The following is a 14,738-nucleotide window of genomic DNA, read 5'->3' as shown; positions in this document are numbered from 1 at the left end:
TTCATTAAATATTATTGCTAATTCAGGTGCTATAATGTCAAGTATGTATTTTACAATATTAGTCGAATGGCCCCATAGGTCTTTTGTATATTTTAGGTAAATTAATTTGAAGATTTTTATTATATCGCTACCTGTAACATACTTAAATTTCAAATCAGTGGAAGATACTGGTACGTGTAATTTAAGCATATCATATACTGCTTTTGGCGAAGAGTTAAGGTCTTTGGTCGTGACAATCGGGATTACGGAGAAGTATTTATCGAATTCATTTGCAATTTCTATTTCCGAATTTATAACGCAATTATTAATATTTAAACAGATAGAGGTGTTACGGCAATTCGATCTACCAGTTTCATTGTTAATTACACTCCAAGTCGCTTTTATTTTATTATTACTGTTTTTAATTTTATCTGCAATGAAACGTGTTTTCGCTTCATGACAAACTATTTTAAAGCTTGGAGTATTTTTTTACATATATTTTAAATTATTCACTATTATTGTAATGTTTCTCATAATAAAGGTCATACAAGCGTTTACGACTTTTGTGGATACCCATTGTTGCCCAATCATTAAAACAATGTTTGTTGTTTACTATCACCGTTAGTGGAGTAAAAATCCTGTCAAATTCCTCACTGAAGGAATTGAAAACTAAGTTATAGTGAAAATTAGCAGTTTCACCACAGTGTAAAAATGGTATCGTATTTACCAAATTATTTCTAAACCACTCAAGACGGCTACCCTTAACTGGTATAATCGTCACCTTTTTTGGTCTGACATTGTCCAATCTTGTATTTACTTTTATAAGTTGCCCACTATGGTCGGACTGAAGATTATTAATTATGAGTTTACTAGTAATAGTAACATCTGTAAAAATATTATCTAAACAGGTTGCTGTTGTTGAAGTGATTCTAGTAGGTTCCCAAAATACATTGAACAAATTAAAACTTTGAAATAATTTTTAAGGCTAGTACAATTGGCCGTAGGTTCAAGCAAGTTTATATTAAGTGTGAATGTAAAAATAATAATGAACGTACTCTATTCAACTGCTAATGCGAGACTGGTGTTTTTCTGTCCGTTTGAAGTCGGGCGGGTCGTTAGTTAACTACAAACTTGCCAATAGAGGTAATCGTGATGTGTGGTCAGATTTAAATTTTTATTTTGCATTTTGCATTTATGTCACAGATAGGTTATTAAAGCGACTATACGGTAAAGTGTTCCTTACGAGCACAATACAGACGTTATTACGCAACATAATTAAAATGCATAGGTACAAGAGTTCATGTTACTACAGCATCTCAGTTGTAATGACCGACGTCCTGAAGGGGAGATAAGACCAGCTAACACAAATGGTATCCGACAACTTGCAAAGACCACCATAACTTATATACACCTGTTTCCGTTTCCTGTAGGTAGGTTTTGACTTATGAAATAAGTTATGCTTATGCTTTAATATATTCTTTGGTATTGATAATCTATTGCCATTGGTCTTTCTTTTCTATACTCTTTGTCTTTACTCCTTTGCGATTTTATCGAAAAAATTTATTTTAAGGTAACCTTTAATTTAATCCTAAATTTTTATGAAAATCTCTGCTTATTTGTGAACTAGGAAGTTGTATTCAAATATATTGCATAAGAAGTGATTTGCTATATAATATATTTTTATTAAAGTGTTCACCGCGGACTTCGGATCCTTTTTCAATAGGCGGTGTTGCTATGTATCGAATATAGTTGTATTTACAATGGTATTCCGTATACGACTCACAGTGTTGTTATACAGTGTATTTGTTATATTATTACGATTATCCGGGTGGTTTTAAAATAATTGGTATAATAAAAATATTGTATGTAAACAGAGGTTTTGTAATTGAGACTTTTGGTTTTTGTTACTTTCTTGGGTGCAATTTTCAGTGTGAGGCATTGTTCATAGTTCCTTAGTTATCATCTAATTTAACAAACATAATGTTGATATAACATCCATAACTTGAACTTGTAACCTGACTCCCATGCAATATACAGTTTAATCATTAGAGGCTATTATTTTTAGTAGACAATTAGTTGGTTTAATTTTCAAATAATTGATTACAAAGTCAGTGGCAGTGCCTCAATTTAGTATTAAGTTGCTTAATATTGTGCTAAACCTATTTATTAACCATAATGTATGTTTCATACAAAAACCTTTATTTGTTTACTTATTATTGTTATTTTATTACTAGAGACCTAACCTAAGCCACAAACAGCATTATGCCAGAACTGACAGAATTAGACAAGGCCACAGCCTCCATGACAGAAAAACGCAAGGAGGAGACTGCATCATCTGACAGTGACTCAGATGACACAATCCCAGAGTTGGAAGATGCCGGTATGTTCATATATATTTTCTTCAGGGGTCTCCATATCATTTTTTAACGTAAAATCATATTGCACAAGGAAGCTCATTCCACAGCTTTGTAGTATGTAGAAGAAAGTTCCTTGAAAACTGCACTGTGGAGGACCACCACACATCGGTAGGGTAGGGATTAATCCCTAGATCCTAATTTGTGGTGTCTTGTGTGAAGGTAGAATTCCACATTAGAAATTAGGTGAAACAGCTCTTCAGAACACTCCAGTGATAAATGCAGTGGAAGACACAAGTGACATGTCATTGCTACACCAAGTAATCCAGCCATTCACAGAGCACTGGGTCCCCAACAATTCAAGCTGCTCTATGTGGCACACTGTCATATGGATCAAGCTGATACTGGGGTGCCCCATTCCAGAGATGGCAGCAATACTCTATATGTGGCCCGACATGTATGTGACTTGCTTCAACAATAAAATCTAGTTCTAAGTCACACTAATTCTTAGAATATATAGTACTGCATTGACTCCCCTATCTGCAATATCATTTATGCAAATACCATGATGTCATGTTAAAGATGACATAGGGTTGGGTACAAACTGCACGCATGATTTAACAAACCAAGCTTACAAGACAAGTGTATTTTGGCTACAATAGTAGCAAATAATATATTCCAGACAGTTAACCATTACCATAAGACAGTGGTTAATGTGTATAGGTGCAGCAGGAAACATATTTTAATATGGTACATATGGTTGCCTATTACAATCTAGATTGGAGAGGAGGCAGTCTAGCTGTAATTTTTTTATATAGGAGCAGGTAAATCAGCAATTGTAGCTTATGGATCTTGACACAAATGATGAATGAAACTCACATAGTGGATTGATTTTATAATGAAATTCTCCTTGGCTGTGTCTGATGTGTCAATTTTTATAAGAATATTATTGCTTTAAGTAAATGGAATTGTATTCTATTTTAAATTTACAAATACATATATTTTTTTCCTACAGGTGCAACTGCTACCGGTGGAATCACAAATCCAATTGGGGGCATTGATGTAGTTTCAAAAGCAAAACAATCTCGTGGTGAAAAGAAGGCTCGTAAGATTATGAGCAAGCTAGGACTTAAGCCAGTAAGTATTTTTTATTTGTTTTCAGTATAATCCACAATCACCATGTTACTAAATGAGATGTAATGAAAGAATAGTGGGTTGCAGTTGCATTGAGTGACTCTATTTTGTGCTTCAAGTGTGAAATTCCTTCATTCATTAAGTTTTTTTTTAGGTTTGTTATCACCCTATTGTGTTGCTGAACAGCAGTGATACAACAAATGGTTTTTTTTGTGTTGACTTCATCTTTCTGGGGATTAAATTGGACAAGGTTCATTTTACGCTATTTTGCCACCTTCTCAAGTATGGACTTGATAGAAGATACAAGTATTTTCCTGCAGAGGTCGATGTTTCTCCGAGAGAGACATCTCCAGTACTGTCAGTCTCATAGCAAGTGTAAATCCATAAGTACTTCATTTGTAGGTTAGGTGTGGATCCTTTTCTGTCCCAGGTTGCTATTCCTAAGTTAGTTATTCTGTAAGTTTTTCAACAAGCTTTGCTATGAGACTCATAAAGGTGCTTGTACAACAAGCCACTAAGTATTTTTGCCTTTAGGGTTCTGTACCCAAGAGGGTGCATACCATAACATACTGGCAGTTATGCAGCATATTCCAAATACCCACTCATTAAATTTTGCCTTGTGGTAGATACTAAATATGTATGGTAGGCAGTATCCAGATTACATATTTGATATACAAATTCAATATTTAAACCTCAAAACCTAGTACTGTCGGACTACATTGCAACTATGACTAGTAGTAGTAGTTTATAGTGTCTATCTTGCTAGGAACCCAATGCACATTCCTGTTTGTACCTGAAGGGTGATCCAATGGGAACCCTGTTACTAAGACTGCTGTATGTCTGTCTGTCAACAAGCTAACTGCAATCATAATCTCACTAACCTTCATTAATAAATGTATTGGATTGACACAAATGATGATAAAACTAAACAATGAATTGATAAAACAATGAAATTCACCTTGGCTGTGTCTGATGTGTCAATTTTAATATAATTAGGCTATTGCCAAAAAAAATAATAATAACGGATCTAAAATTGCAACAATTTTTAGGTGAATTAACATTATCTCAACCACAGCATTCTAATTAAATTAATTTGATGTTTAAGTGTTATTTGAACCTGGAATTTGCTAATGTTATATTTCTAGATAAGATAATTTTGGTACATAATATATTAAACATGTATAATTACTAGGTTCAAATAAACAACAGCATATTATTATGATTGTCGGTTCTAAAACGGCTACTCCAATACACATCATTTATTTTGCAGTTTTATCAAAGCACATACCAGTGGGAGGCTCCTTTGCTTTTACAGGATGCCGGCTATATTATGGGTACCACAATGGCGCCTATTTCTGTCGTGAAGCAGTAATGTATTTCAGTCTGAAGGGCACCATAGCTAGTGAAATGAGACTTAACATCTTGTCATGTCTCAGGGTGACGCATGCAATTGTAGTGCTGCTCAGAATTTTTGGGATTTTTGACAACCCTGAGCGGCATTGCATTGTAATGGGCAGAGTGTATCAATTACCTTCAGCTGAACATTATGCTTGTGTCGATCCATATTTTCTAAAAAAAAATATATTTGTAAATGTGGTTGGGAGTTCTTATTCAGTTTGTTAAGCTCACTGCAGAGAATTAACTGTACTTAAAATTGTTTGTACCTAACGATATTTTCACTGATCTTGTGTGTCAATGACAAAATTTATTGATTAAATTCTGCAGTTTAATAGTTTACTTCCTTAAAATCGGACTAAACATACATACTTAAAGAGGTATAAGAAAAAATGTGTGTAACTAAAGTTTTGTTACAATTAAACCAATTTCAGGTCACAGGTGTCACTCGTGTAACTATCAGGAAATCAAAGAACATACTGTTTATGATCAACTCGCCAGATGTTTACAAGAACCCACACTCGGACACATACATTGTGTTTGGTGAGGCGAAGATTGAAGATCTGTCGCAGCAGGCCACCATGGCTGCCGCTGAGAGGTTCAAGGCACCGGAAAGTGCTGCCACTGGTAACGACACAACTACATCCGGCACTGTAAGTATTTCTGTTATTGTTGATCTTGATTCTCAAAGTTGCTTACTAGTTTGTTATTACTATATTGTTTATATTTATTATATATATGGATACAAATGATGAAAAATCTCACAGTAATTTGATTAATAATGAAATTTTCCTTGGCTGTGTCTGATGTATCCATATTCAAATAACAACTTAATTTAAAATTGTAAGTTAACCCTAAAGGCATTTATTGGAATTTTGCTTGCCATATACCAATATATTATGTACATAACATAATAAATACATTTATGATTTGATTATTATGACAGTGGCTATGAATTATAAGGGAAAGATTTAAAACATGTTAAAGTGCTATTTATTTGACCCACAGAATAAACATTAGAATTTTAAATTATAAAGCTGAAGAGTTTTTTGTTTCTTTGAATGTACCTTTCTACACACATAGTTTATTTTTGTATGTTTTACTAGTAATACTATAATATCATATATAGCATTATGATACACGTCATTGAAAACCCAGCTTGTTTTGTTGTTAAATTAAAACCTTTATTCTATGAATACTTCAACTGTTCCCATAATACCTTTATTAAAATACCAGTGTACCATGTAAAAGGCCAAAGCACTTCACATATTAATATAATATAAAATAAAATAAAAAAATCAGATAATAAAATAAAAACGATTTGGAATATTATTAATGCCGAAATGGGCAAAATAAAAAAGCATGTATCTGATTTTACCATAATAAAGGATAATAAACTATTTAGTTGTACTAAAGAAATAGCAAAGGAATTTCAAAGCTACTTCGGCTAATATTCCCTTAAAAACTACCGAAAACTTGAATTCATCAGCTTTACTTTCCACTTAGTTGCTAAAAAAATCAACACCTTCATGTGATCATTTATTTAAGTTTCGACACATAGATTCCAAAGTCATTGTTAAAACTTTAAAATTAATTAGTAAGAAAAATACTGAGGACATGGGGAATGTCTGTCAATTTATGTCATAATATAATTGACACAATAGCACCCTACTTAGCCACACTTTTTAATATCTGCGTGGACACAGGAGAATTTCTAGACTTAATGAAGGTGAGCAAAGTTGTTCCATTATTGAAGGATGGGAATAAAACAGACCCTGGTAATTGTAGACCTATTTCTGTGCTCCCAGTACTGAGCAAAGTTTTTGAAATAATTATGCTCAGCCAAATGCTCTCCCACTTCCATTTAAGTAACATATTGGTAAACGAACAATTTGGATTCACTAAGGGTCTCAGCACTGTCGATGCCGGCTCTGTACTTCTTCAACATGTTTTTCAGGCTTGGGAGAGATCTAAAAATATTATTGCAATATTTTGTGACTTGTCTAAGGCATTCGACTGTGTATCTCATGATACTTTGCTTTGTAAACTGGAACACTACAGATTTAAAAATAGAGCACATGATCTGTTAAAGTCCTACCTTAAAAACCGAACTCGAAAGGTACAGATCCAAGAAGCTAATTTGCAAGGTTCCTTTATTAAAATGGGAGTACCACAGGGATCTATTTTAGGTCCTTTTTTGTTTTTAGTTTATATAAATGATTTACTGCTCCTTGTACGGGATATGTGCAATATTATTCTATTTGCAGACAATACTTCTCTTTTATTTGAGGTTGATAAAATAAATCCAGACTTTGACAAAGTAAATAGTGTCCTCAAACTTGTTCACCAATGGTTTACAGCGAATAACTTAGTTTTTAAATCAAAATCTCTAATTTTCCTTATAAAAGATGGATTATACCAACAGAATTATTCTCGATAATGTTAATCTGGATTTTGTAAATGAAACAATTTTCCTGGGTATTAGATTGGATGCCAGATCGCAATGGAGTCCTCAAATTTCACATTTGGGGAAAAGACTTATTTGAGCTGCTTACGCTGTAAGAAAAGTAAGACAGCTTGCTGATGTAACTACAGCTCGTATTGTTTATTTTAGTTACTTCCACAGCATTATGTCATATGGCATTCTGCTGTGGGGTCGAGCAGCTGATGTACAGTCTATATTTATGCTACAAAAAAGGGCAATTAGTGATTCATTGAGAGAACCTTTCAAAAAAATAAATATAATGACGGTGCCTGGACAATATATATATGAAAATATTATGTATGCTCGAAGAAATATTAAAACTTTTGATAGAAATTGTGATAAACATTGTTTTAATACGAGAAACAAATATAAACTAGCATGTCCAAAGTACAGATTGTCTAAAGTTAATAATTCTTTTATGGGCCTATGTATTAAATGTTATAATAAATTACCTGAAAATATTATAAGTCTTAGTGAAAATAAGTTTTAAGTTTGTTATTAAGCGCATAATATCACAAAATGCGTATTATAAGATAGAAGAATATTTAAATGACAAAATTATTTGGAACACTAATTGTAATTTAGTGACAAAACAAAATAAATAGATGATAGGTAACAGGTATTATTATTATTATTATTATTATATGTACAATACCATCGATGACATTTATATTTTATATTTTTATTATTGACATATTTATTGATATTATTGTTACATTTATATTTTTACGATAATGTATTAAATTATTCTATTGTATTTATGATGTGGAAAAGTGTATTGTATATACCTACTTTCAATAAATTGTTTTGATTTGATTTGATTTTAGTGTGAGTGAATAAATGATTCACTTACATTTATAAATCTTTTTACTTAAGTTGAAACATTTTGAGACCTCAGTTACATAGAGTTCAGAAAAGGGTTCCAAAAGATAATAACCAGTTGTTACTGTGTGAAATTAAAATATTCTTGACATAATGATAGAAATGGAAAATTAAATTATAAAGAAATATTGGACATAACACCTAAATTTCATTCGCCTATCGACTTGTTTCTGTGTGATATTGGTAGGTTACAGTTTTTGCAACATTATCTCATACTTATCTCAAACTTACTGAATTTAATTCTTTCAACTGAGTTATGATTTGAATATTTTGTTGCATTGCTTTGCAGAGATTTTATTTTGAATATTTATAATTTGGTGAAGTTATAAATTAAAAAAAATGTTAGAATGTATAACTTGGACCTACACAAATAAGTATAGTATATAGTTTAGGCTAAAATAACGATTATTTTTAGATGTCATAAGAAAAAGTGCTCACAAAATACATTATCTGTTGTGCCCTTGCGTGGTTGTTATTGTATACGCAAATATTATGTTTTAAAAAGATACTGAAGTAAATTATATCGAAAAGAAATCCAACACAATTTCTATTTATTATACTTAAGCCACAATTATTTTTATCTAACTCTTATTTATTTGTGTGTGCTTGTTTTTGTTATTAATAAAGTTTTCATTCATTCATCCAATAGATATTTTATAACAGTAATTAATTTTTTGGGCCTGAAACTGAATTTTTATTATCTTTACTTTTTATAGACCGTAGCGCCAATTGCCGAAGAAGAAGACGAGGAAGGTGTGGATGAAACTGGAGTTGATGAGAAAGATGTGGAAATAGTGATGTCACAAGCAAATGTATCTCGAGCGAAGGCTGTCAGAGCATTAAAGAATAACCAGTCGGATATTGTGAATGCTATAATGGTAAGACATTTGTATGTTGGTTTATCACACAAGATGTACTTGCAGTCTACTAGGAATCACATTAGTGTTTTAATCTTGGATAATTTACTGGGGTGAAATGTTAGCCTCTATTTTCAGCCATGCACGAGCACTAACACAAAGTGGCTAATGTATCGCGAGTGTAAGACATAACTTGTCATGCACATCATTATAAAGTAATAAACCTGATGTATTGTCATATTTTTCCTAACAGCAAGAGCCTCTATCTGGACATATAAATTATATCAGGTTTTAATACATAATTATGTTTACAATTAGCCATTACCTAAAATCCAGTGCTCTGTGAAAGGCACAAACATTTTGCACTTAGTAGAAATATTTTGCAGAAGTTAATTCTCCTAAGATTGGACACTGTTGAATGAACAAACAAATTTGGTCTCTTCACCATTGAATGACAAATTGGCATTCTGATTTTTTTATTGACCACCATCTAACTCCGGAATCCCTGAGGTAATTGAGACTATAAAAAGAAAAGTACAGAATGTGTGCAAATACTTATTGCACAAGGTATAAGCCTTGTAAGTAAGCCTGAGTACTTGGAATTCATGGTCCTGATAAAGGCATAATAACACATTTTCTCAAAATTGAATTACCTACTTTAGACAAATAAAATTTGAAAAACAAAATTTTATGAACGATGTGGGCCTCGAACCCATGACTTCTAGCGTTCCGTGCCACTGCTCTAACCAACCTTTCGAGTGACATATCGTCATAAAATCTTGTATGCTTTGTTCAACTCTCAGGTTGTGGCTTCATCTACAATTCAATTTCCTAATGTGCAAATATTGGGGTTGAGCAGGCTATCAACTGTAAAGTAGATCCTGTAGGTATTTCTTTCCTCCTACCATCACTTCTGGGATTAATTACACAAATTAAATTTGATGTGTTTGTTCCGGATAAGTAATCACCAATAAATATGTACTTAATACCTTCTCCTTAACACTATAACACTAATCCTTAACACAATCTTATGCTAAAAGTATCAGACTATGAATGAACCATATTTTCTCAAATGCTTTTTGTTATTCCAGGAGCTGACAATGTAATCCGCCAAAGCAGTAACAAGCATTATTTGATAACTCTAGTATTAAGTTCATACAAGATACCAACGGTGTATTTAATAATTTACTTACTCTGTGTTGAAGATCCTTGTCCCCAGTTTGATAAAATGGTGAAAGTCAAAGATATCAGATGTTCAGATGAATATGGGAATGTAAATAGCAGAAATGAATAAACTGTAAACCAACTAATTTGTGTTTTTCTTATTATCAACCTAGCTTGAAATGAATTTATTATTTCATGCATTGAATTGAAGGGTTTTATGCGTGTATAAGTAAAAATAAATCCTATTAATGGATGTTTATCGTGGTAAACAGATGGACTAGTAAGTTATTTGTTGTCCAGAATGGACAACCCGCATCCTCGTCGCCTATTTCTGTTGTAATGCAGTAATGTATAAGTATTACTGTGTTTCGGTCTGATGTGCGCCGTTGAAAGTGAAATTAACATCTTATGTCTCAATGTGACGAGCGCAGTTTTTGGCCGCTCAGAATTTTCGAATTTTTCAAGAATCCGGAGTTGCACTACATTGTAATAGTAGGGCGTATCAAGTATCACCAGCTGAACGTCCTGCTCGTCTCGTCCCTTATTTTCGTAAAAAAAATCCTTTATCTAATTTCCAGTTAATGGTAGTTTTCCTATTACAGAGCATAATGCGACTCAGATCGGCACAATGCAGAATTGTGCTAATGCCTAATTGGAACGTGAACTAGTTTTCAAATGCACCAGCAGAGTGCGCAAGTGTTGTATTGCAAAAAAATGTTCAAAGATCTTCATTTTGATAAAATGTTATTTACCACGAAAATCTTTATTGTCTGCTTCGCTCATGCCATTGCAATGTTAACAAAATAATCTATATTTATGTTAAATAAAATTTAATCATAGTTTCGAATTCTACAATGAAATTGTATTCACATTAAAGATTGGGAATATTAAAAAAATGGTCAATGATTGTAATCTTCATCCATACTTACATTTATTTTTTAACACAGCCTGAATTAACTTTTATCATTGAAAGCTTTAAAAATGTTTTCAACAATAAACAATATTACTAACCATAATTGTAATAAATATAAAATTAAAGCCAACATAAAGAAAAAACACTTGTTAATTTTCTGACAGTGCTCGATTGAGCAAAACGCTGCTGTAGTTGAAACATTCAACGTTGAGCATTATGCCGCTTAAAGGTACGGACAGACGTGCTCATTACTAGCACGAAAGCATGCTTTTATTGAGCATGTGTTCATTAGTAGCACGTGTGTACTGTATTGAGCATACTTATTTAGGGCGTGCTTAAAAATCAACCGACGTTTGATTTTCCAGCATGCTACCTGAGGCGCGGGTAGAAGGGGGCGTGCTCCGAGCGCATCTGAACAGGTTTGCTTATTAGCATGCTATTATCGATTTGATCTCGATCCGAGGCGGGCGACTATGATTATTTTATTGATATACATCCATTTTGTCCAAGAGCCTGGTGCCAAATAGCAGCACGTTTGTCCGGTACGTTTGCTTTGAGCATGCTTATTGCTGGCAAATGTGAACAGTTGCATGAGCATGCTAACTTTAAGTATACTTAAAAGCAAGCTTTTTTTGAGCGCGTCTGTCCGTACCTTAATGCGCTTTAGTGCTGTAATTGGAAAACTACCATGATCACCAACCAAAAGAAAAAGTGTGTGTTGTACTAACCTATGTATGCACGAATTAAGTTGTTGAGCCAAGGTTTATTTAAAAACATATATTTATTTAAAAAATTACATCGCAAGTCTATTATAACAATAATCTATCTACTAACTAATTACAATCCTTATATAGCTACTTACTTTAATGCTTACAAATAAATATTCCCCACTCTAATGTAACCTAAAGCTTATTTGGGTAGGGCTGTCACTCTTAACTCACGCAAGAAGTTCTTTGGCGTAATTAAATAAAATCCTTAAAATAATGATTCCTTGTACTATTACGTTTGTAGAAAAAACAATATTGTGAGAAATAGGTTTTAAAATACAATAATTGAAACTATTATTATACCGCATAATTTAATTTATTATTTGATATTGATATGATTTGATAAATTATTTTTTTATTTTAAAACTTGTAAGTACTTATATAGTGTACATAAATGATTGAAATTATACCTACCTATATTGAAATTTATTTAATTCTCGTTCATTGGTTGACGTTCAGTAGACATACTTATGAGTTACAAGAGTCTTGGTAGCTGAAGTATGATACAAAGGGTCTGGTTGGCTAACTAACGTCAGGGTGTCGAATTTGCGTGACGGTGTGCGCGCGCATCGTAATTCATTCTGATATTTTTTCTCTAATGCTGGGCCTACAGCGAATATTTGCCTTCTTTATGACGGCTTGTAATTTCGATAGTCAGTATTCCTAAACGCCTAGTAAGGCGAGGCATTAATTAATGTTGTCGAAAAGCGGTAATACAACAAATGTATTAGTTTATGCGCAACCCTTTTTTTTTGCCCGAGAGAGACCTGCGTTGCTAGTGTATAAGGCATATCCAGTACTATCAACCGCACAGTAATACACGTAGGATACATCCATCATATTATAGACATGCAGAAGAAACAGCTACAATGGCGACCTTGAATGAAAACACGGGTAGAGCTACTTAACCTCAATAATAATTCATTCAAAAATAAAAATAAATTATTCACTTAAATAAATCACTTTGCTATTCTTTTAAACGTGATATTGCTTACTTCTGGGGTTAAATATACAAATTTAATTTGTTCCAAAATTTATGGATGATGAGGTATTTAGCTTAACAAAAAAAAATACAAACTGTACAAACAAATTTCCTAATATGAAATTATTGGGGTTGAGCAGGTTATCAACTGTAAAGTAGATCCTGTAGATGGAGCCACAACCTGAAAGATGAACAAAAGCAAGGGTTGAGTCCCGCATCGTCCATAAATTTTGGTACTAAATATAAATTTGTATATTTAATCCCAGAAGTGAGGGATATCACGTAAAAAAATTAAAAAACTGATTTAAGTGTATAATATATTTTTATTTTTGAATTTATTATTATTATTACGGTTACTACCCGTGCGTACATTAAAGGTTTCATAATCGTCATTAATTTGTATATTAAATAAATGATTTGTCCATACTAATCGATCGAAGTCTGACATGCGATAAAGTGGACTCTTTACGATAACCGTAAGCGAAAAATGCAATGGCTGACCCCAGGTCAAACGCCGCATCAGTGTCCTAAAGCAAAACTTAAAAAAGAAACCGTTTGGTGGTCTCAGCATGGTGTTATCTCACTATAGCTTCCTGCGATCTGTTTGACCAGATCGGAGGGACCAATAACAGCAGATGTCTACTCTGCCGAACTTCGAACAGTGATAGCAAAACTACGAGTGAAACAGCCCCGATTCATGCATCGAACTTCACCATTATTTCTCGATGATAATGCCAGACCCCATACAGCACGAGAAACTGGAACACAGGAACTGCAATTAGAAACCATTCGTCACCCTCCGTATTCGCCAGACCTTGCTCTAACGGACTACTTACCTTCTTTTTCGTGATTTGGACAATTTTCTACGCGATAAAAAGTTTTCTTCTCAGGAGGCAGTACAAAATACACAGTTTGTCGAATCTAGATCACCACAGTTCTATCGCAAAGGCATAAATGACCTTTCCTTAACCTTATTAGTTGGTAGCAATGTACAGATAATAAGAGTAATTATTTTGGTTAAATATATATGTTAAATTAAAAAAAAAAATCGAATTTCAATGTTTCAGTACAAATTCTAATATCATATCGGAACAACCTGTAAGTAATCCAGAAGCTGCGCGTGCAAGTACTATAAATAATATAAAAAAATTCTCTACTTTTTTTTATGGAATGGGAGGACACACAAGCGTACGGGTCATCGCCGCCCACAATCTCTGAGGTGTACGCGCTTTTTTTAAAGGTACCCATGTCGTACCGTCTCGGAAACACAGCACAAGGAAGTTCATTCCACAGCTTTGTAGTACGTGGAAGAAAGCTCCTTGAATACCGCACTGTGGAGGATCGCCACACATCCAGATGGTGAGGATGATAACCTAACTTGTGGCGTGTCGTGCGAAGGTGGAATTCGGCGGCAGGAATCAGGTTAACCAGCTCTTCGGAACACTCCCCGTGATAAATGCGGTAGAAGACACAATGAGGCGACGTCTCTACGAAACGCCAAGTGATCCAGCCGTTCACAGAGCACTGGGTCCCCGACAATTCGAGCTGCTCTGCGTTTCACGCGGTCAAATGGATCGAGCTGATACTGGGGTGCGCCACACCAGAGATGACAGCAATACTCCATGTGTGGCCGGACCTGCGCTTTGTAGAGCGCTAGTATGTGGGCCGGCTTGAAGTATTGCCGTGCTCTATTAATGACGCCCAGTTTTTTTTAAGCCAATTTGGCTTTGCCCTCCAGATGACCACGAAATTGGCAATCGCTCGAGATTTCGAGACCCAGTATTCCGATACTAGGCGAGGCTTTAAGGGAAGTGTTGTCGAAGAGC

The 14,738-nt window shown here is 33.8% G+C and overlaps 1 protein-coding gene across 3 annotated transcripts in view; it reads left to right on the top strand.

The window, feature by feature from the left end:
- The first annotated feature begins 1,486 nt into the window (after positions 1-1,486).
- The window catches only part of LOC126971467 (nascent polypeptide-associated complex subunit alpha), a 115,545-nt gene continuing 102,293 nt past the window's right edge, over positions 1,487-14,738 (top strand). For 2 of the 3 annotated variants that reach the window (XM_050817793.1, XM_050817794.1), the window contains exons 1-5: positions 1,487-1,549; positions 2,216-2,359; positions 3,349-3,470; positions 5,297-5,515; positions 8,946-9,107. In XM_050817793.1, the coding sequence (XP_050673750.1) occupies positions 2,242-2,359; positions 3,349-3,470; positions 5,297-5,515; positions 8,946-9,107 (621 nt within the window). In that variant the 5' untranslated portion in view covers positions 1,487-1,549; positions 2,216-2,241. Of the gene's footprint in view, positions 1,550-2,215; positions 2,360-3,348; positions 3,471-5,296; positions 5,516-8,945; positions 9,108-10,177; positions 10,397-14,738 lie in introns of those variants that run through there. The other variant, XM_050817792.1, reaches the window with a different exon arrangement.

This window comes from Leptidea sinapis, chromosome 23 (assembly GCF_905404315.1).
Source record: "Leptidea sinapis chromosome 23, ilLepSina1.1, whole genome shotgun sequence".
NCBI lineage: Eukaryota > Metazoa > Arthropoda > Insecta > Lepidoptera > Pieridae > Leptidea > Leptidea sinapis.
This window is presented reverse-complemented; position numbering and strand designations above follow the sequence as displayed.